This window comes from Sturnira hondurensis, unplaced genomic scaffold, assembly GCF_014824575.4.
Source record: "Sturnira hondurensis isolate 20B ecotype Veracruz unplaced genomic scaffold, ASM1482457v3 Scaffold0008151, whole genome shotgun sequence".
NCBI classification, from domain to species: Eukaryota; Metazoa; Chordata; class Mammalia; order Chiroptera; family Phyllostomidae; genus Sturnira; species Sturnira hondurensis.
In genome coordinates this window covers 1,191-23,853 of record NW_028080782.1, presented here as the reverse complement: position 1 = coordinate 23,853, position 22,663 = coordinate 1,191, and the positions used below count along the sequence as shown (strand labels likewise).

At 51.4% G+C, this 22,663-nt stretch overlaps 2 protein-coding genes across 2 annotated transcripts; both read right to left on the bottom strand.

Moving 5' to 3' along the window:
* Positions 1–541: 541 nt before the first annotated feature.
* On the bottom strand, positions 542–5,078 carry LOC118992220 (patr class I histocompatibility antigen, A-126 alpha chain-like). Its single transcript, XM_037053922.1, has 9 exons — positions 4,983–5,078; positions 4,233–4,526; positions 3,669–3,977; positions 2,844–3,119; positions 2,643–2,747; positions 2,181–2,217; positions 2,028–2,071; positions 911–963; positions 542–583 (listed from the first exon to the last, which is right to left on the bottom strand). The coding sequence occupies exons 1-9, from the start codon at positions 5,044–5,046 to the stop codon at positions 542–544; spliced, it is 1,224 nt and encodes a 407-aa protein (XP_036909817.1). The 5' UTR covers positions 5,047–5,078.
* A 13,615-nt stretch (positions 5,079–18,693) lies between these two features.
* On the bottom strand, positions 18,694–20,815 carry LOC118992194 (patr class I histocompatibility antigen, A-2 alpha chain-like; the record flags this gene model as incomplete). Its single annotated transcript, XM_037053880.1, has 5 exons — positions 20,734–20,815; positions 20,286–20,549; positions 19,745–20,032; positions 18,910–19,185; positions 18,694–18,812 (listed from the first exon to the last, which is right to left on the bottom strand). Coding segments are annotated over exons 1-5 (1,011 nt in total), but the record flags the coding sequence as incomplete, so codon positions are not given.
* Positions 20,816–22,663: the final 1,848 nt, after the last annotated feature.

Genomic DNA, 22,663 nt, shown 5'->3' with positions numbered 1-22,663 from the left:
AACGCCTGGGCTAGGGGCCCTGGTGTGACTGGTGTGGGACTGGGACTCCTCGCCCTCGAGATATCCCTCCTGAATTATTATCCACCACACCTACGTGGGACCAGCCCAAACAGCATCTGCGCCCCTCCTACCAGCCTGGATGGATGTGGTTGCTTTAATTCCATACTTGTCAGGCTTCCATTCAACTTGATTTCTGATGGTTCTGAGTGGTGGTTGTTCTGTACTTTAGTTGTAATTTTAATGGGACTGGTCAAGCAGGCAAGCCATGTCTGCTTACACCGCCATCTTGACTGGAAGTCCAACAGTGTCTTTACTGATGTGTCCCCGGCCCCCTGCTGGACTGTGGCAGGCACAGCATGCCCTGCACTCACGCTGCCATCAATGCCCCCGCACTGCCCCACGGTGCTGCCCCCTAAATCTGCAGGGGCCTCTGCCCTGTGCATCCCCGAGTTTGCACTGGCGCCCCCACTGGAGTGAAGGGCGGGGGAGACGGCGGCCGAGCAGAGCAGAATCACAGCAGGAAGGAATCTGAGAGGAGACCTCACAGGCCCCTGCTCTCTGCTGCTTCCAGGACCCGGTTCCTCTGAGGAGGGTGGGAAAAGGGGGGAGAAGGATCAGGCCCAGGGAGGCAAGAGCCGGGTGAGTCTGACACTTCACCTCTGGACACCACGGATTCCTGAGTCAGGGGCCGCCCTGGCCATGTGGGGACCACGACAGGCAAAGTGACTCCTGTGGCTGTGAGATGGGGACACCCAGAGGAGGATGAGATGAAAACTCATACACAAGAACTACTCAGACACAGGAAAAACCCAATACTGCCCTCTGTGACAACACGGATGGACGGTGAGAATGTCATGCTAAGTGCAATAAGTTGGTTAGAAAGAGCTCAGAACCATATGATTTCACTCACGTGTGGCATATAAAACCGAAACTCTTGGGCAAAGACGTCAATGCGGTGATTAGCTGAGGGAAGGGGGTAGGAGGAAGAGGGGCCTAATATATGTTAGGGAAGGTGGTTTGACTTTGGGTGGTGGGCGCACAGGGCAACGTACAGACCCTGCGTCAGAGAAATGGGCACCTGAAACCTACGGGATCCTCTTAACCAGTGCACCCCAACACATTTAATAAGAACACACCCCAATAATGTAATAAACAGACCCCAATAATTTTATTTTATTTTTAAAAGACTTTATTTGTTTTTAGAGATGGGGGACGGGTTGGAGAAAGAGAGGGAAACACCAGTATGTGGCTGCCTTTACCGTGCCCTCCATAGGGGACCGGGCACAGACCCAGGCACGGACCCTAGACTGGGAGTCAAACTGGCCACCCTTTGGTTTGCGGCTAGTACTCAATCCACTGAGTCACACCACCCAGGGTCAAATAATTCTATTTTAAAAAACGCAACAATATGTATAATAGCTCCAAAAACAAACAAAAAATGCCCAAAAGGGACCAATGGGTAGACCCAGCCATGATCCAGGCTGACAAGGCCACCACAAGCAGCCCTCACTGAGCGCAGTCCTGGAACCACCACAAGGTGGCACTCAAGGCCCTGGGATCCCGGGTCCTGCTGGGACAAGGTTCTTCAGAAGTGGCCAAGACGAAAGAGCAACAAAGATGACTTACTTGAGGAATGAGCAGGGTGGGGATGGCCTCACCCCAACCCTGCTAGGGCAGGACAGTCACCAGGGGAGAGGACACAGGTCCCTGTGGGGAGGGTGGCCTGGTGACCAGCCCCTCGCTGACACTGATAAGAACACAGACACGTTTTGATGCCGGGTGCAGAAACAGCAGTCAGGGATCCTTGAAGTCCCAAGGGGAGGCTGCAGTGACTGTTTCAGCACCAAGTCCCATAGAAAGCAACTCTGTCACCTGGGAAAGTTGTCATGAACAAATGCAGGTCAGTCTCAGAAGTGTCCCATTCCCCCACAGCCACCACATGCTCAGAATGTCCCACCTGAGAATCCCGAAAACACAGCTGTGCCCTTTGACCCAAAGCCCCCCATTCCCTTCCCACTGGGTCTCACAAGTAAAAGCTGTCAGAGACACCCCAGAGCCCTGGGCACTGTCACTGTCAGGGGAAGACACAACAGCAGAGTTTTGGGTGGGGGAGCCCCCCTCACAGACTCCAGCCCACACTCTCCCAAGGGTCCCGGACGTCACCTCCCCAACACCCAGACTTACAGGCAGCCTGAGAGTAGCTCTCCCTGCCTCTGCCTGTGGGAAGAAAACGTTCTGTGAGAAGTCAGGGGGAGGCTGGGTCCTGTGACCCTAAAGGAGCCCCACACTCCAGAAGCACAGGGAAGGTTCCAGAACTGTGACTGAACACCCAGGGTAGGATCAGGAAATATGGGGAAGTACTAGTGTGGGGATTGGACCAATGCATGTCTGAATGTCTGTCCTTAGGAAGAAGTTCCCCCTCTGACCTGTGACAGCTGGGAATCAGGCCCCATCGCAAGAATCATCAGGTGATAAATCTATCCCTCACTTTCCCACAGGCCTCACTAGTCAGTGTTAGGAAATAGGCCCGAGATGGACAAGCACCCGTGTGGGGACACGATGCCCATTAACCAGGCAGAGCACACTTCCACCTGGGCCTGACCCCCAGGGGGACAGGGAACCCTGCCCCACCCCTTGCCCACCTGAGCACTTCCTCCTCCACATCACAGCTCCAGCAGCCACAGCTCCAAGGACACCCAGGGCAGCAGCGATGCCCACGATGGTGATGGTGGTCTGAGGAAGGGGACCTGAGAGGGAAGGTGAGAGGTCAACCTGAGGCCTGAGTCCTGACCCTGCTCAGGGACACCCTGAGGAGAGGCTCTGTGCCCACGCCCCCTCCTCACCCCATCTCAGGGTCAGGGGCTCAGGCAGCCCCTGGTGCTGCACATGGCACGTGTATCTCTGCTCCTCTCCAGGGGGCACTACCACAGCTGCCCACTTCTGGAAGGTTCCATCTCCCGCAGGCCTGGTCTCCACAAGCTCCATGTCCTGGGTCAGGTCCTCCCCTTCACGCTGCCAGGTCAGGGTGATGTCAGCAGGGTAGAAGCCCAGGGCCCAGCACTTGAGGGCGACCTCGTGGTCAGAGATGGGGTGGTGGGTCATGTGTGTCTTTGGAGGGTCTGAGGGGAGGGTGAGAAAATTCAGGGACCCTGCAGGGACATGGGACACTCCAGCAGTGCTCATGTGACCACCCTGAGAGTGGGCAGGACAGTGGGGGTGGGGGAAGGGAGTGCACCACCCAGACACCAGCCTGGACAAAGGCATCTTGGTTAATCTATTTCCTGGAAAGTTCCAGAATCAGGGTGGGAACCTAGGGTAGGAGTGTCCAAGTCTCTAAGGGGAGACACAGACTTAGGTGGAGGCTGAATGAATTGGAGAAGCCATGGCCAGGCCTCCAGAGAGGGTCTCAGCCCCAGAACCTGGGAGAGAGTCCTGGTGCCCCAGGTGCTGCAGGGTGTGAGGGACCTGCTGTGGGTGTTTCTGTGAGAGGCGTAGGTCCTTTAGAGAAAGATGGACCTACGGGGTAGTCACAGAATAAGGAAACCTGAGGGACTCTTCCCTCTCCCGAGCAGGAGGGACATTCTGTCACTGCCCCATTCCCCTCCTCTCCTTGTAGGAAGCCGCCCCAGCCCACAGATCCCCTCCTGGGGAGGCCCGCGCCCCGGTACCTGCTCGGAGCAGCGTCTCCTTCCCCTTCTCCAGGAACACGCGGAGCCAGTGCACGCAGGTGTCCTCCAGGTGGTCCCTCCAGTCTTCCACGTCACCGTCCTGCACAGTATCGTTCCCGACGGAGATCTGGACCCTCGAGTCAGCCGCAGTGGAGGGGCATCGGTCCACGGTCAGGGCGAAGGTTTCGGTGCAGTTGGAGGCCGACCGAGTGAACCCGTGGAGGAAGCGCCGGTCCGACCCCAGGACGCAGCCGGTCATTTCCTGCTCGGTGTGGGGCCCTGACCCCGCCCTCGCGTTGGCCAGAACCACTTAGCCCAGGCCAAAGGCAGGTGTGTCCTCGCCTCAACCAGTCACCACCCCCTGGGGGATTCATCCTAAACTGAATGGAAACCCAACCCCATCAAAATCCCCGAGGGCTCCTCCCAGGATGAGGGCCCCTCCCAGGATGAGGGCCAGGCCTATCCTGCAGCCTCGCGTCGGGTGCGCAGACCCAAAGCCTGGGGCGACCTTAGCGAATCTGTGCGCGTGGGGGTCGTGGCCGGACACGGGCGCACGTAGCTCACCGTCCTCGCTGTCGCTGTCGTTGTAGCTGGCGCTCAGGTACTGCAGAGTGTCTCGGAAATGCTCCTCGATGTCCTCCATGACCTGCGTGGTCTGCTCGTCCCACCAGTCCGGGTCCTCCTGCTCCACCGGCGGGGGCTTCAGCCACGGCACCCGCGGCTCCAGCCCCGGACACGCGCCGTCGCTGTCGAACCGCAGGATCTCCGTGTCGTCCACGTAGCCGACGCCGATGTACCGGTTCTTCCCGGGGCCCGGTCCAGTCACGAAGGTGTCCAAATAGCTGAAGCTGTGGGGTCCTGGGGGCGGGGAGGATGCGCGCCCTAGGTCCTCAGTCCGGTGTGTAGGCGCAGGGCACCCGGGGGATGGAAAAGGGAGCGGTGGTTGAGAGGAGAGGGTGAGAGAAGGAGCAGGGGCGGAGCCGATGGGGGAGTCAGNCGCAGGATCTCCGTGTCGTCCACGTAGCCGACGCCGATGTACCGGTTCTTCCCGGGGCCCGGTCCGGTCACGAAGGTGTCCAAATAGCTGAAGCTGTGGGGTCCTGGGGGCGGGGAGGATGCGCGCCCTAGGTCCTCAGTCCGGTGTGTAGGCGCAGGGCACCCGGGGGATGGAAAAGGGGGCCGTGGTTGAGAGGAGCAGGTGAGAGAAGGAGCAGGGGCGGAGCCGATGGGGGAGTCGGGGGTTGTGGGGTCTGGCCCCGGGGGTCCCCTCCCTCCTGCCCCGCAGAGGCCGCCCCCTCCCGACCCCGCACTCACCCGCCCAGGTCTCGGTCAGGGCCAGGGCGCCCGAGAGCAGCAGGAGCAGGGCTCGGGGCTCCATCGCCCAGACCCTGAGCGCCGGGGAAGAAGGCATCCGAGTCCTAGGTGAGGACTTTATATCAGAAACCACGGTGACGCTGTCTGGCTGATCTAGAATTCGGACACCCAAGGGGGAAGTGCCATGGCCTCCTGAGTTTCCAGGCAGAAAAGGTACTTGAGATGGAGAAGCGAAACCCGGGGGAGGAGGGCGCACCCCAACCCTGAGCGTCCCCGCCCCAGACTCGGTCCTTGGGGTGAGACCCTGGGAGCCAGGCCTGGGGACCCAGGACTCTGCCCCAAGCCCTCTTCCTGCACGGAGAGCTCTGTCCCGCTGTCTCCTGGAGTCCCCACCCACGGGCTGTTTGATTTGGGGGTCTCTCCTCACCCCCAAATAATTTTGGTTGTGTGGGTTATAGCTATCAATATTTACCATACAAGGAATAAAACTTTGAAGAAATTAATTCATTGACAATAATATTAATAACTTTTGATATGTTAACAGAAATTACAGCCTCAGAAATATGTTGGAAGAGCATTTTTAATAATCTTTTCAGATAAGTGTGGATATTCATCTTTGACCATTCACTAAAGCCACACACGTGGTAGCTCCTGAAAATCCCTTTGCAAAGTAGAACCTGAAACTACACCATTGAGTGTTTCCTACTCCGTTGTGTTACTTCAGTGGCTCTTGTACTGATGCAGGATTATTGGAAAGTGATGCATCGTCTCACTAAGTGAGAGAGATCTCCCAGTGTTGGTGCATTTAATGACACATCGTCAAAAATCACACTTGTTATCGTTCCCGCAGACCCCACTGGAAACGGTCGTCAGCTCTGGGAAGCCGTCTGGCTGCCCTGGGGAGACACACGTTTGCCAAAACCCTGGTTTTCCTCTGAGAGCTTCCATTCCATCCAGACAGCAAGTGCTGTCAGGTGTCCACTGTCTGTTGACTTTCCTTGAGGGAGAAGCTCCCGTTCATTGGAGAGAGTGTTGGCCAGGTCACCTCACCTCAGTCATCACAGCTTCTGTGTCTCTCATTGTCTCCTGTGAACTTGCTGTTCCTTAAAGAAGAGGCCGACTCAGCCCTCACAGGTCACTTTCCTGGGCTCTTGATACTTGGGAATGGAGCAGGAGTGTGTTTGTGCACTTTCCCGGTCATTGTGGGAGATATTTTATTTTTTAATTCTCCATTTTCATTAAGGACAGTTAAGAAATTAATCCATTTGTATAATGGATTTAAGATATATGTTAAATATTTTTTATTTTTAAATTACAGTTGATGTACAATAATTTATTAGTTTCAGGTATATGGCTCTGTGATTACACATTTATACAATGAACTGATCACCCTGACAGATTCAGTACCCACCTGACACCCTATGTAGTCATTACAATATTATTGACTCTGTTCCCTGTGCTGTACTTTACATCCCCAGGACTGTTCTGTAACCACCAATGTGTGCTTCTTAATCCCTTCCCCCTTTTCACCCAGCCCCCTAACTCCCCTCCCCTCTGGCAACCTTCAGTCTGTTCCCTGTATGTGTGACTCTGTTTCTGTTCAACTTAATTGCTTTATGTTTTATTTTATTTTATTTTTTAGATATTTTATTTATTTATTTTCAGACAGAGGGGAAGAGAGAGAAACATCAATGAGTGGTTGTCTCTCCCTTGCCCCCTACTGGGGACCTGGCCCACAACCCAGGCAGGTGCCCTGCCTGGGAATTGAACCCGTGACCCTTTTGTTTGCAGCTGGTGCTCAATCCAGCTTTTAATTTTTAGAAGATTTTATTTATTTATTTTTAGAGAGAGGGGAAAGAGAGGGAGAGAGACATCATTGTGTGGTTGTGTCTCAAGCACCCCCTACTGGGAACCTGGCCCACAACCTAAGCGTGTGCCTGGGCTGGGAATGGGACCAGCGACCCTTTGGTTCCCAGGCCCACATTCAATCCATTGAGCTACACCAGCCAAGGTCACTTACAGTAATTTTTGATAGATATGCATTTATAACCATTTTATTATTGACATTTTTATTTTTCTTCTTTCTCTTCTTGAAGAAGACCCTTTAACATTTCTCCTACTACTGGATTGGTGGTAATAAACCCCTTCAGCTTTTTCTGGTCTGGGAAGCTCTTTATCTGTCCTTTGATTAAAAATGATAGGTTTGCCAGTCTCTTTTGACCTGAAAAGTGTCTATTGAGAAATCAGCTGACAGTCTTATGGGAGCTCCCTTGTAGGTAACTAATTTCGTTTATCTTGGTGCTTTTAAATTCTCTCTTTGTCCTTAACCTTTGGCATTTTAATTATGATGCGTCTTGGTGTGGGCCTTTTTGCTTCCTCTTGTTTGGGACTCTGCTTTCCTGGACTTACACATCAACTTCCTTCACTAGGTTAGCAAACTTTCCATCATTTTTTTCAATTGGTTTCAATTCCTTGCTCACTCCTTGAGGCATCAGCATGGTGCAAATGTGGGTGTGCGTGAAGTTGTTCCAGAGGTTCCTTATACTCTCCTCATTTTTTGTATTTTTCTTTTTCCTAATCTGACTGGGTGTTTTCTGCTTCTTATCTTCTCAAACTCTTATTTAGTCCTATGCTTCAGATACTTCATGGTTGATTCCCTGTAATGTATTCTTCATTTCAGGAATGGAATTTTTTCGTGTATCATGTTTTCTGTTCTATTTTCCTGTGTCCAGTCTCTTTACTGAAGCTCACACTAACTTCATCTACTCTTCCCTTAAGTTCCCTCGGGATGCGTACAACCAGCATTTTGAACTCGGCATCTGGTCGATTGCTTGAGTCCATCCCTTGAGTGTGTTGCTGTGCAGGTGGTAGGGTGTCCTTTGCTGAGGTTGGAAGCTCTCCATCAAGTGTGCTGGCTCAGGAAGCTCTTTGCAGGTGCAGGCCATAGTCAGCCATTACCTGTCTCTGCCCTGGGCCCGCTGGCGTGAGCTACAAAGCAATCTGAAGATGGGAACAAGCTCCTTGTGCTGGGCTTGGAGGTGCCCGGGAGAGGCCAAGCTGCAAAGCCAAGGCCAGCTGCCACAAGTGCTGGGCCGGGGGCCTCATAGCTGAAGATACACGGCATGTGCAGGTCAGAAGCTGCTTGTTTGAGACATTTCAGGGAGTCCTCAATACAAGCCAAGACAGGCTGTTTGTATCAGTAAAAGGGCCATAGGTGGGGGCTACTGCAAGTTGGTTAGGATGATGTTTCTGGGAATCACCAGGATGGGAAAAACAGTGAGAGCCAGGTTTTGGGGAGGCTCAGATAGGGTGCCCACCTGCCCTCTGAGTGGGGGAGGGCTCAGAAAACAACCATGGCCTTTGCCAGTACTTCTTTCTGGGAAACAGCTGACCCTCAGCTCTCACCCTGATGCCAGACGATTCAGTTGCTCCCCATATGTTCCTGGTGCCTTCTGAGCTGCTGTCCGAGCACTGGGGCTCAGAGCAAGTCCGTGTGTGTGTGTGTGTGTGTGTGTGTGTGTGTGTGTACCTTTTTAGAGGAAGTGCCTGGGACTCCAGAAGCCTCCCTCTCACTCAGCCACAATCACTGCTGGTTTTTACAACCAGAAGTTGTGGAGACATGTGTTCCTGGCACTGAAACCCTGGGCTGGGGAGCGTCCTGTGGATCTTGGACCTTTTGCTCCTGGTGAGGACCTCTCCAGCTGAGATACCCCTTTTGATTTTTCTCTGCCGCACTTGGGTGTGGGACCAGCTTGTTCTGCATCTCCACCTCTCCTGCCAGTCACCGTGTGGCTTCTCAGTCCTCTAGTTGTGGGACTTGTCTTCACCTAGATTTCAGGTGACTCTGAACAATGGTTGTCTGTAGCGTAGTTGTGATTTTGCTGTGGTCCTGGGGTGATGAGAATCCTGCATTTACCTCCACAGCCATCTTGACCAGAAGCCAAGATATTTTAAAAGTGTCAATGAAGGATGATGGTTTAGTAAAGATGATGATGTTTAATCCTTTGACTGTGTCATTCTACATTTACACTGGTTTTGTGTCCTAGTCTGTGAGAGGTGGTGGTGAAGAACGCCTGCTACTGCGGTTGGGTGTCCCAACATCCGTTCTTGCTAAGTTTGCATCAGTATTAATATGGGCACACTGAAAAGGCAAAGGCTGTCCTTAACCTATGAAAATATATTTGACCTCATAGATCCTGTGAAAGGCTCTTAGAAACCTCAAAGGTCCACAGAGCACACTTTGGGAATGGTTGTTCTGAATAAACCAGGGGGAGTCTCTCCAAGCCCCATCCTTTGCACCCTCCTCACTTCCTAGAACCCCTCCCCCTCAGGTGGGAGCCCTGCCTCCCCACACTCTGCTGAAGGCATTGCCCTGGGTTCTCCTAGAAGAAAGCTCACTCCCTGGAAATGAGATGTCAGAGAGTGTCCTCAGTCTGGGAGGGAGGTGGGGGGACAGGTATTTCCCCTTTGGAACTGGGAACAGTGTGTGTCTGAAGGCATCAGACCCACAGGCAACCTAGTCGTGTTTGTTACACACAAGCTTAATATGAATTCACATCCCAGAGAGAAATCTGGTGTCATTGGCCAGAGAGATGATATCAGCCCTTTCATTTTTCATGGGTCCAGTACTATGACTAGAGGCCCAGACAACATGAAACTCCGTTCTGTCCAGTAGAATGTTCTGGAAGGAGGGATTGTTCTGTGTCTGCACGTCCAACACGGCAGCCACTGGCTGCAGGTGGCTGTTGGGCACTGGAAGTGCGACCTGTGAGTGGAGCCGTTGAACTTTTAATTTTACTTTTAATTTAAAAGACCCAAGTGTCTTGTAGCTGCCATATGAGACAGTGCTTCTCCAGAATGTTTGTGGTTTTCAGTGTCTGCCCACCCCAAAGACACTGTGTGACTCAGAGATTGATGGACTTTAAAATTGTTGTCACATGGAAGTCAGGGGTCTTCATTCGTCTGCGAGGATTAATTTTTTATTATTATTTTAAAATACATTTTATTGATTATACCATTACAGTTGTTCTATTCCCCCCTTCATTCCCCTCCACCCTGGACACCCCCTCCCCCACCGTTCCCCCCCTTTAGTTTATGACGTGTCTCAGGTTCTTTAGATTCTATATTTCCTCCACTATTCTTGCCCTCCCCCTGTCTATTTTCTACCTTCCTTTTATGCTACTTATTCTCTGTACTTTCTCCCCCCTCTCTCCTCCTCCCACTCCCCTGTTGCCAACCCTCCATGTGATCTCCATTTCTATGGTTCCACTCCTGATCTAGCTGTCCTCTTGGTTTGCTTTTGTTTTAGGTGTGGTTGTTAATAACTGTGAGTTTCCTGTCCTTTCACTGTTCGTATTTTTATCTTCTTTTTCTTAGATAAGTCCCTTTAACGTTTCATATAATAAGGGCTTGGTGATGATGAACTCCTTGAATTTGATCTTATCTGAGAAGCACTTTATCTGCCCTCCCATTCTAAATGAAAGCTTTGCTGGATAGAGCAATCTTAGATGTAAGTCTTTGGATTTCATGACTTGGAATACTTCTTTCCAGACCCTTCTTGCCTGTAAGGTGTCTTTTGAGAAATCAGGTGACAGTCTGATGGGAACTCCTTTGTAGGTGACTGTCCCCTTATCTCTTGCTGCTTCTAGGATTCTCTCCTTCATTTTCATCTTGGCTAATATAATTATGATGTGCCTTGGTATGTTCCTTCTTGGGTCCAACTTCTTTGGGACTCTGAGCTTCCTGGATTTCCTGGAAGTCTATTTCCTTTGCCAGATTGGGGAAGTTCTCCTTTATTATTTGTTCAAATAAGTTTTTCACTTGTGGCTGTTTCTTTTCCCCTTCTGGTACCCCTATAATTCGGATGTTGGAAGGTTTAAAGATGTCCTGGAGGTTCCTAAGCCTCTCCTCATTTTTTTGAATTCTTTTGTCTTCATTCTTTTCTGTTTGGTCATTTCTTCGTTCCTTCTGGTCCACTCCCTTGATTTGAGTCCCAGTTTCCTTTCCATCACTATTGATTTCCTGTGCATTTCCCTTCATTTCAATTAGTTTAGCCTTCATTTGTTCCTCTAATTTGTGACTAAAATCGACCAGTTCTGTGAGTATCCTGATCACCAGTGTTTTGAACTGTGCATCTGGGAGGTTCACTATTTCTTTTTTGTTTAGAGCTATCGGCTCTGGGGCTTTGAATTCTTCTTGAGCCATATTTTGGACTGTTTGTGCCTATTATGTATGAGGAGCGGAGCCTTAGGTGTTCCCCAGGGCGGGGCGACCCAGTCGCTGGGTTGTGACGCTGTATGTGGGGGCAGGGTCAAAGAGGGGAAATGGCTGTGTCCTCTGCTGCTTCCCGACACTGGGGCCTTCAAGGTCTGTCTCACTGCTCACTCCTTTACTGGTTTATCTGCACTCGAATGTGTGACTGCGGCCAGCCTGCTGCCCTACACCATCACTGGGTCCGCCCGGTGCTACCCCGGCTGCCAGGGCGCCTGGGTCGGGGGATCGTTCCTGCCCGACCCTGCTCCACTGCTGGCTCCGTCCCTCTTACCGGTCTGGTTGAACGGTTTGTTGTTGTTGGACTTTCATGTAGTTCAATTTTCTATCCAATGGCTGCGTCTTTGTTTACTAAACCTTTGTTGTATTCAAACTTGGTTGTGGGAGGAGGCACAGTGTGTCCACCTACACCTCCATCTTGGTGGAAGTCCTCCCGTCTGCGAGGATTTAGATACGTGCTCAACATACAGCATGTCCAAAAAAGATTACTTAATATGCACTTAAAAACCAGAGTGTGCAGACATTATCCAAAATGTGATGTAGTGCCTTATGGTTGTAAACAATCAAAAATGCTTGATGGTAACTATGAACAGAACGCTTAACGTGTGTCAGGCAGTACCACCATGGGATCCACATAGAGGGTCAAGTGTCATCTTCAGAGCGAACCCACTGGGCACTCGATGTGGGGTCCCTGTGGGGCACAGGAGAAAGGAGACTCAGAGACGTTCGGGGTGGTGGGGTTGCGGTCAGAGCCTTGATGACTCACTTTCACTGGGTCTCTTGGCACCTGTTGTCCCCAGAAGGACCCAGGCCCGAGTGGCTCTGCCTCAGGACAGCCTGTGGTGTGTGGAGTGTGGGTGCCTGACATCCTCTGGAAAATATTCTAGTACTTGAGTCCAGGGGATTTTGAAAGTATGCTTATGAAAGCTGGGGACAGTGACACTGAGGAAGGACTTAGGGAAGAAGAAGTAAGTGGAGAGAGCCTAGGAGGGGCTGCTTGGGTTTCTAGAAATATAGAAAAGCAATGAGTCAAGGCCAGGTTTCACCCAGCTCACTGGGAAGTAAAACCCAGAGACAGAAGTGGCCCAAGGTGGGGCCGCTGTCAGTTCCCGGGGAAGCAAAGGTCACAAGGACTAGAAGTGAGCCAAGGCGGGGGGCTGTCAGCTCAGTGGGGAGTCAGAGATGAAGGGGGCGTTGGAGACGGGACGGGGGATCAGCCTGAGACCAGCTGCTGTTGCTCCCCTGGCTGAAAATCTCGAGGGCCCCTTGGAGCTCAGGAGGAGAGAAGGCAGTTCATGTCTGGGGGGGGGGTGTGGGTGGGCTCTAGAGCGAGCTGCCCCAGGTCTCTGTCTGCAGGGTTTTTATCTCTCTCCTCTGGGTGAGAACCTTAGGGGAGGGTGTCAGCAGAACATTCATCAGCTTGCAGGTGTGTATTTAATACACTGATGCCTCAAAATGAATATAAGGGGGGTTGGCATTAGTTTTTGGTCGGCTTCACACTTTTACTTTGGTCTTAGTTCTTTCTGGCTCTAATGGGTTTTTTTTTATTTCTTCTATTTGTTCCCCTTGACTTCATCTGTCCTTGGGTTCATGAGGTACAAGTGGCATTAACTGGGTCTCTGTTGTCTATTTTCCCCTGACCAGGGTGGTTTCAGCTGTATATTCTCTGGTGAGGGAGGAGAGGTACAAGCCATTTGTTCTCCTGTGTCCTTGGTTAGGGAGACCAAGTCCTGTGATTCACCAACTGGTTTTAAGTTCTTTAGACTCTTTGGCCTTGCTTAATTTTCTTGCCTCAGTTTCCCCATTTCACTTCCCCAGGAGTTTTCCTAACTTTTTTTCTATCCTTGCTTGCTGTGTCTCTGCACTCCATGCAAGTGAGCTGTTGTAATGTTCCTGAATGTTCTGTGATAGGAGGCTGCTCGGCACAGCTCAGGAGGACATTCAGGGGCTGTCTACCTTAGCCATCCGGACCACGGTCAAGGTCATCACCCAGCATAGATTTCAAGGCCTCCACTGTATCAGGATTCGTTAGACTCTGGAAACAATGCAGAGCCAGAGTAGGACCCTGGCTCTGTGACTCTGGCACCGTCGGGGGGGAGACGGGCCATTACAGAAATCACACAGGGAAATGTAATCACGACCCAGTGCTGTGAGGGAAAGTTCCTGATATCACAGAGTGGATAAGCAGGAGACCTACGGGTCCCCTTCCACTGGTCTCCATCTTCTCTGAAAGACGTAAAAGATAATGGCATCTGAAACAGTACAATCATACACAATCATAGAACAGGACAGGTCTCTTGGATCAAAAGTATCACCATAGAAATGAATAATTCAATAGGTGAACTGGAAGATTCAAGGTGTCTTCGTACTGAGTCGTATAAATGAAAAGGTGTGGGCAAGCTGGAGAAAAGACCTATGAGTCTGTCAGTCGAGAGATTCCAAGAAGTTAATAATCACACTTTAAAAATAGTATGGGAAAATAAAAGTAAAACTTATGATTAGAAGGAAATAATTTTTTAAATTTCCAAGAATATTTCTTGAAGTTTACAGATAAAAATTTACTTTTTTTAAAAAAAGACTTTATTTATCTTTAGAGGGGAAGGAGAGAGGGAGAGAAACATCAATGTATGGTTAGTTTCTTCATGTGCTTCGTGTTTTAATAGTTAAATTTGCACATTCTTTTGGAAAATACTACCAAGAAACGTGGGGAAAATCAGCAAGTAAACCAAACAAGGAGAACAGGTGGGATCCAGGGGACAGGGCAGCCAGACAGGAGAGGCCAGGGCTGCCTGAGAGGAGGGGAAGGACATCCAGGGTGTCCACTGGGCTCTAGGGCTGCAGGGACCCAGTCCACCTGTGGCAGAACCGAGGGCTGTGGACAGGCGTCTGCAGACATGAAAGTGGTTGAATATCTGATGTGTTCAAATACGTGCTCATGAAGATTTAGACTCTGGGGAGAGCAGTGGAATGAACTTGTAAAAACCAGACAGAGCGGCCACATTGCTGACACAGGACCAGATGCAATGATCACCCGCCCATCACCCAAGTGCTGACCAATCAGTGGAGGCCTTGGCCCTAAGCCCCTCAGTCCCCTAGAAGCCATCAGGGAGCCAGTTCTTAGAGCAACAACTCACCTGTGACTCTGGGTTTGGTGCCACTTCCTTAGATAAATGATTACTTTCTTTTTTTTTTTAATACTTACCTGAGGATTTTTTTCATTGCTTTCAGAGAGAGAGAGGAAAGGAGAGAGGGAGAAACACTGATGTGAGAGAGAAACATCAAGTCACTTCCTTCCATAGGCACGCTGACGGGAATCATCCTCACAACCGCGGTGCGTGCGCTGAGTGGGAATCGGCTTGTAACCTTTCAGTTACGGGGCGATGCTCCAACCAGCTGAGCCACACCTGCCCGGGCTAAACCTTTACTTTCTTGGCTGCAAACTTTTGTTGTGCACAGGTGAATGTCTAGTTTAGTAGCATGTAAACCTTTAGTTTACTAAGAATTTATTAGTTATGACTTAACATTTTGTCATGTTGACCAGGAATATGCACTCATCATATAAATTGCATATTATCTATCTATACATAACTTACTTTAAAAAACTTTCTTGGCATGTATAAGAAAAGCTTATTATGCCATCTGTGGGGAGGAAAGTCAAGAGCTCAGCCCAGGGCTGGCAGTGCTGGGCTCCACGTCTGGGCTCTGGGCAATGAACTTGCACACCCTCCCCCGCTGCCCACAGGGTATTTCCCTCTGTGGAGGGCAAGCTGGGTCTTTCTCTCCTTTTGGGGTGTTGTCATTAGTATTTCATCAAAGTCCTTGTTGCTTTTAAGAAGTCTGTTTTTCTATTACATATGGCATTTTTAGCTATTTTCAGTTGGAAGATTTGTCCGTAGAGTCCAGCCAAGTTTTTCAGGAATAAAATTTCTAAAGCAAATGGTTGGTCCCAGAGGAGAGGATCAGAATCTGAATCTCAAATTGTGCTGTGAGGATGGTCTGCCAGGACATTTATAAATGTAAGGATTTTGCTGTAAGCTGTTCATAGAAAAAAATATTCACGCACATACAAAAAAGTCAAAAGACATTCACGAGTACACAAAATTAAGTAAGTCACGTAATGTCCCTGCTCCCTCAGTCACCCAAGTGCCCTACCAGGAAATCACCTCAGTGCGTCCCTTCTGATTTGTCTGCCCAGGAAAATACACACTTTTTTTAGAATGTATATAGGAAGACTGAACTTTACAATAAGATAGAAATAACTCAATAAAAATTAATTACAGTTGTATACAGATACCTCACCAAAGAACTTATGCCAGTCCTGGCCAGGGGGTTGGACTGATTAGAGGGAAGCCAATTGTGGATTGTGGTGCCAATCCTTTGCTTCCCCGGATTGGCACCACAAATGCCAAATGGTATGTGTTTGATCCCTGGTCAGGGTGCCTCTGGGACACGACTTGATCCCTCTCACAACACTCTCTGTCTCTCAAATGAATTAGCACAGCCTTGGGTGACAGTTTTTTTAAAGGCTGGCAGTAGATCAGCATGATTTGTTATGGCTGCAGCAGCCTCATACACGTGTTTACTGGGTCTCTTGATAGTGTCATTGTCTCTTGTGTGGAGTTAGTCTCGTGTTGTTTTGTACAACAACGTGCTGTGCAGCCTTGTAGCCCAGGGGCAACAGGCTGAGCCCTGCCGTCTGGGTGAGCAGGAGGGAGACCGTCCAGGTGTGAGAGCCTCTGTGCTGTTCGCACAACCACAACATCGCACAACCACACGGGTCTCAGGGTGGGTCACCACCGTTAGGGGGCACATGAGTGATGTAAGTGCATCAAATAAACATGCTGGACACCTTACACTTACACAAGGTTGTGTGTCAGTTATATTTTAATTAAAAATAAACTTCACAGTGGACTTTATGTACAACATTGGCGTTCAATGAAGGATGAATAAACAGTGTAATTAGGGATATTGTAAACACTGACCCCCACAGATTAGATTGTCAAGAGTCACTTCCAACAGCCCCTAGTCCCTCACTATGTTCATCCCGTGTGATCTAGGGGCTGATTTCTGCCCTCAAGTCCCTTGCCCTGGTCCTCCTGTGTCATCAGGGGTGAAGTGTGTCCCCAAGTCCCTCCCACTGGTTGTTCCTTATGATCAAGGCTGCTCTTCCTAGGCGTTCAAGTCCCACAGCTCTTGCTGCTCACAGTCTCAGGTGAGTTTAGTCTGGAAAATACTCCCCATTGAAGCCACTGTGTCCTTGCTTGGGGTCTGGGGTCTCCCTCTGTCCTTGTCAGCTAAATGACACTGCAATACCTCTCGATCCCTAATAGAGAGGTATTAACACACATTTTGGTACAGAGACCAACGCTCCAATCCACTGAGCCACTAGGGCAGGGCACATCTCTCTTTGATCTGTTTATATAGGTCCACGAAGGACATCAGGTCCTTGACCATGACCTCCCAGGAGTCAGCATCTGCAGAATGAGAGCAGTGTCTGCAGTGGATTGAGGACAGTGGATGCTGGGACACTTCCTGCTTTAAGCAGGTGTCCTCACCTTCTGATTGGTCAGCTCTCTGACCCCATGTGAACACCCCTGAGGTCTCCAAGAAGGGGACCTGGAAGCTTGGGGGGAGTCCTAGGCAACAAAGCAGCACTTGGTTAGAATGAGGGGACTCAACCAGCCACAGCCAGAGGCACAAAAGGTCACACTCAGATGTGTGGGAAGAAACCCTGAGTAGTGCGTGGGGCACAGGTGGTCACAGTGGACAACACTGGGGAGCCATGCAGCCCCCTGGTCATGTGACATGAATTCTGTTCTTCCCGGGATTCTCCACACCTTGTTGTACATGCATGAGCATAAAGTGACTGGAAATGGCTTAACAAACGTGCGAAGGTTTAGCGAACACGACAACACGTGTTCTGTCAGGTGGGCAGTTAGGACCACGCTGAGCCCACGGAGGGGCAGGGTGCAGGCTGCTATTGCACAGACCCTGCATTTTTAACACTCGCCTGAGGGTCGTTGTGACGGATTTTACGGAGAGGGGAAGGCGGGGAGAGAGGGCAACGTCCACGTGAGAGGAACATTGATCGGTTGCCTCTTGTACCTGCCCTAAGCAGAAGTGCAAGCCCAGTCGGGTATGTGCCCTTAACAGAGATGGAACCCGTAACCTTTGGGTGTGTGGGGTGATGCTCTAGCCGAGCCCCCCAGCCAGGCTGTGTTTGCTTTACAACTGAAGGTAAGATTTCCCACCAGCAAAAAGATGACAACTCACTAAAAGTTCAGATGAGAGGTAGCATTTTTATTAACAACAAAGCATATTTTAATAAAGGCGTGCACATTATTTTTTAGATATAATACTATTGAATACACAATAGACTACAGTACAACATAAGCCTAACATTTATATTCATGAACAAACCCAAAAAATGTGTAACTCACTTGACAGGGATATTTGCTTTATTGTGGTGGTTTGGACCTGAACTCGAGCTATCTCCGAGCTATGTCTGTTCCAGATGTAAAAGTGCTGAGTCAGCTACCCTGCACTCAAAAACTACTGGTTGAGTGAGTCATCGTTGTAGGACACCTCCCCGTTCTGGTGAGTGTCCATTCATGTGTCTGCAGTGACTGTTTTAGCACCAACTGCAGGAGAAAGCAGCTTGGTCACCTGGGAAAGAAAGTTGTCATGAACAGATTCAGCTCAGTCTCAGAAGTGTCCCATTCCCCCACAGCCACCTCATGCTCAGAATGTCCCACTCTGAGAACCCCAAAACAATGGAGATTCCCTCTATCCCAATCCCCCCACTTCTTGCCCTCAGGGTCTCACCATCAGGAGCTGTGAGAGACACATCAGAGCCCTGGGCACTGTCGCTGTCTGGGGAAGACACAACAGCAGAGTTTTGGGTGGGGGAGCCCCCCTCACAGACTCTAGCCCACACTCTCCCAAGGGTCCCAGATGTCACCTCCCCAACACCCAGACTTATGGGCAGCCTGACAGTAGCTCTTCCTGCCTCTGCCTGTGGGAAGAAAACATTCTATGAGAAGTCAGGGGGAAAGCTGGGTCCTATGACCCTAAGGAGCCCCACACTTCTGAAGGGCAGGGAAGGTTCCAGAATTGTGACTGAACACCCAGGGTGGGATCAGGACATATGGGGAAACTACATGTATGGGGACTGGGTCAACCACCCAGCTGGACGTCTGTCCATAGCAGAGACCCTACGCTCTGACCTCTGACAGCTGGGAATCCGTCCCCATCTCTAGAATCATCAGGTGATAAATTTGTCCTTCACTTTCCCACAGGCCTCACTAAAGAGTCAGTGTTAGGAAACAGGCCCCAGATGGACAAGCACCCATGTGGGGACACGATGCCCATTAACCAGGCAGAGCACACTTCCACCTGGGCTTGACCCCCAGGGGGACAGGGAACCCAGCCCCACCCCTTGCCCACCTGAGCACTTCCTCCTCCACATCACAGCTCCAGCAGCCACAGCTCCAAGGACACCCAGGGCAGCAGTGATGCCCACGATTCCCACGATGGTGATGGTGGTCTGAGGAGGGGGGTCTGTGAGGGGAAGGTGAGAGGTCAGCCTCAGGCCTGAGTCCTGACCCTGCTCAGGGACACCCTGAGGAGAGGCTCTGTGCCCACACCCCCTCCTCACCCCATCTCAGGGTCAGGGGCTCAGGCAGCCCCTGGTGCTGCACATGGCACGTGTATCTCTGCTCCTCTCCAGGGGGCACGACCACAGCCGCCCACTTCTGGAAGGTTCCGTCCCCTGCAGGCCTGGTCTCCACAAGCTCCATGTCCTGGGTCAGGTCCTCCCCTTCACGCTGCCAGGTCAGGGTGATGTCAGCAGGATAGAAGCCCAGGGCCCAGCACTTCAGGGTGACCTCATGGTCAGAGATGGGGTGGTGGGTCAGGTGTGCCTTTGGAGGGTCTGAGGCGAGGGTAAGAAAATTCAGGGACTCTGCATGGTCATGGGACACTCCAGCAGTGCCCATGTGACCACCCTGAGAATGGACAGGACAGTGGGGTGGGGGAAGGGAGTGAACCACCCAGACACCAGCCTGGACAGAGGTTTCTGAGATAATCTGTTATTTCTTGGAAAGTTCCAGAATCAGGGTGAGAACCTAAGGTAGGAGTGTCCAGGTCTCTCAGGGGAGACACAGACTCAGGTGGAGGCTGATGACTCAGCAAACCCAGAGTCAGGCCTCCAGAGAAGGTCTCAGCCCCAGAACCAGGGAGAGGTTCCTGGTGCCCCAGGTGCTGCAGGGTGTGAGGGACCCACTGTGGGTGTTTCAGGGAGAGGCTGGGCCCCTTCCTGTCCTTTAGAGAAAGCTGGGCCTGGTGGTGAGTCACAGAATAAGGAGACCTGGGGGACTCTTCCCTCTCCCGAGCAGGAGGGACATTCTGACACTGCCCCATTCCCCTCCTCTCCTTGTGGGAAGCCGCCCCAGCCCACAGACCCCCTCCTGGGGAGGCCCGCACCCTGGTACCTGCTCGGAGCAGCATCTCCTTCCCCTTCCTCAGGTACAGGCGGAGCCAGGGCACGCAGGTATCCTTCAGGTAGGCCCTCCAGTACTCCGCAGCGGGGTCCTGCACCAAGCTGCTCCCGGCAGTGGTGGGGGCGGCCGCCGCTTGAGCCGAGGTCGAGGTCGAGGAGCACCTGTCCACCTTCACGGCGAAGGTTTCGGCGCCGTCGTAGGCGGACTGGAAGTACCCGCGGAGGAAGCGCCGGTCCGACCCCACGACGCAGCCGGTCATCTGCTGCTGGGTGTGCGACCCTGACCGCGCCCCGAGGTTGGCCCGGGCCACTTAGTCCCTCCCCAAAGACAGTTGTGTCCTGGACCTGACCAGTGGAGACCCGTCCCACGTCCCACCGGGGATTAATCCTAAATTGAATGAGAATCTAACTGGGGCAAAACCCGCGCGGGCTCCTCCTGGGGCGGGGGCTGGGCAGGTCTCGAAGCCTCTGGGCGACCCAGGCCCCTCCGTGGGGACGGGGGTCGTGCCCTGAGCCGGGCGCGCGTGGCTCACCGTCCTCGCTCTGGTTGTAGTGGGCGCGCAGGTGGTCCAAGTACTTTCGGGAATTCTCTTCGTGGTCCTTGGTGTTGCGCGCCCGCTGGTCCCACCCGTCTGGACGCTCCTGCTCCAGCCACGGCTGCTCCAGCCACGGCCTCTGGGCGTCGCTGTCGAACCGCGCGATCTCCATGTCGTCCACGTAGAAGACGTTGACTGCCCGGTACTTGCCTTGGCCCGGTCCGGTCCTGAGGATGTTTAAATGTCTCAGGGAGTGGGGGCCTGGGGGCGGGGGGCCGTGGGGGGCTGAGAAAGGTCTGGTAGAGCAGGGGTGAGAGAAGCAGGAGTGTGGGGTGTGCGGTCTGGGCCGGGGGTGCTGCAGACGCGCCGTCCCAGGGTCCTGCGCCCTGGCGAGTCCCCACGCCCCTGCCCCGCAGAGGCCGCCCCCTCCCGACCCCGCACTCACCCGCCCGGGTCTCGGTCAGGGCCAGGGCGCCCGAGAGCAGCAGGAGCCGGGCTCGGGGCTCCATCGCCCAGACCCTGAGCGCTGGGGAAGAAGGCATCCGAGCCCTAGGTGAGGACTTTATATCAGAAACCACGGTGACGCTGTCTGGCTGATCTAGAATTCGGGCACCCAAGGGGGAAGTGCCATGGCCTCCTGAGTTTCCAGGCAGAAAAGGTACTTGAGATGGAGAAGCGAAACCCGGGGGAGAAGGGCGCACCCCAACCCTGAGCGTCCCTGCTCCAGACTCGGTCCTTGGGGTGAGACCCTGGGAGCCAGGCCTGGGGACCCAGGACTCTGCCCCAAGCCCTCCTCCTGCACGGAGAGCTCTGTCCGGCTGTCTCCCCGAGTCCCGACCCACGGGCTGTTTGATTTGGGGGTCTCTCCCGACCCCCAAATAATTTTGGTTGTGTGGGTTATAGCTATCAATATTTACCATAAAAAAACACCACAGAACAAAAAAACCCCACCCAAAACAGTTTGAAAAGTCAGTTCATTTAGAATAATATTAGTAAACTATGATATGTTAACAGAAATAATATTTTTATGAAAACACTATTTCTCAAATACAAGGCAGTGAGAAGAGTGGGTCTGGTTACAGTTTACATTTTTGCAAGTCTCAGTTCTTGTCTGTTTCCTTAGAAGTCAGCTGGATTTTCTTTCATATTTGCTTTTGCGTTTAACCTGTTATTTTGGTTGCTGTATATCAATTAATATGCAGTCTCTGAAATATGTAAGAGGAGCATTTTTAATAACCTTTTCAGAGAAGTGTGGGTATTCAGCTTTGACCATTCACTAAAGCCACACACGTGGTAGTTCCTGAAAATCCCTTTGCAAAGTGGAACCTGAAACTACACCATTGAGTGTTTCCTACTCTGTTACGTTACTTCCGTGGCTCTTGTACTAATGCAGGATTATTGGAAAGTGATGCATCGTCTCACTAAGTGAGAGAGATCTCCCACTGTTGGTGCATTTAATGACACATCATCAAAAATCACACTTGTTAACGTTACCGCAGACCCCACTGGAAAGGGTCGTCAGCTCTGGGAAGCCCTCTGGCTGCCCTGGGGAGACACACGTTTGCCCAAACCCTCGGTTTCCTCTGAGAGCTTCCATTCCATCCAGACAGCAAGTGCTGTCAGGTGTCCACTGCCTGTTGACTTTCCTTGAGGGAGAAGCTCACGTTCATTGGAGAGAGTGTTGGCCAGTTCACCAAACCTCAGTCATCACAGCTTCTGTGTCTCTCATTGTCTCACGTGAACTTGCTGTTCCTTAAAGAAGAGGCTGACTCAGCCCTCACAGGTCACTTTCCTGGGCTCCTGACACTTGGGAATGGAGCAGGAGTGTGTTTGTGCACTTTCCCGGTCATCATGGGAGACATTTTGTTTTTTGTTCCCCATTTTCATTAAGGACAGTTAAGAAATTCATCCATTTGTATCATGAATTCAAGATATATTTATCTTCTTCGAAATATTTTTATTTTTCAATGACAGTTGATGTACAGTATTATATTAGTTTCAGGTGTGTAACTCTGTGATTAGACATTTCTATAACTTATCAACTGATCCCCCCAATAAATCCAGTCCCCCCCTGACACTGTAGGTAGTTACTACAGTGTTATTGACTCTGTTCCCTGTGCTGTACTTGACATCCCAGGACTGTTCTGAAACCACCAATGTGTGCTTCTTAATCCCTTCCCCCTTTTCAGTGCCCGTAACTCCCCTCCCCTCTGGCAACCTTCAGTCTGTTCCCTGTATGTACGAGTCTGTTTCTGTTCAACTTTTTCATGTACTTTCTCCTTTATATTCTACAGATAGATGCAAACATCTCACATTTTCGTTTCTCTGTCTGACTTGTTTCCCTCAGCACAACACCCTCCGTCATGTTGTGGCCA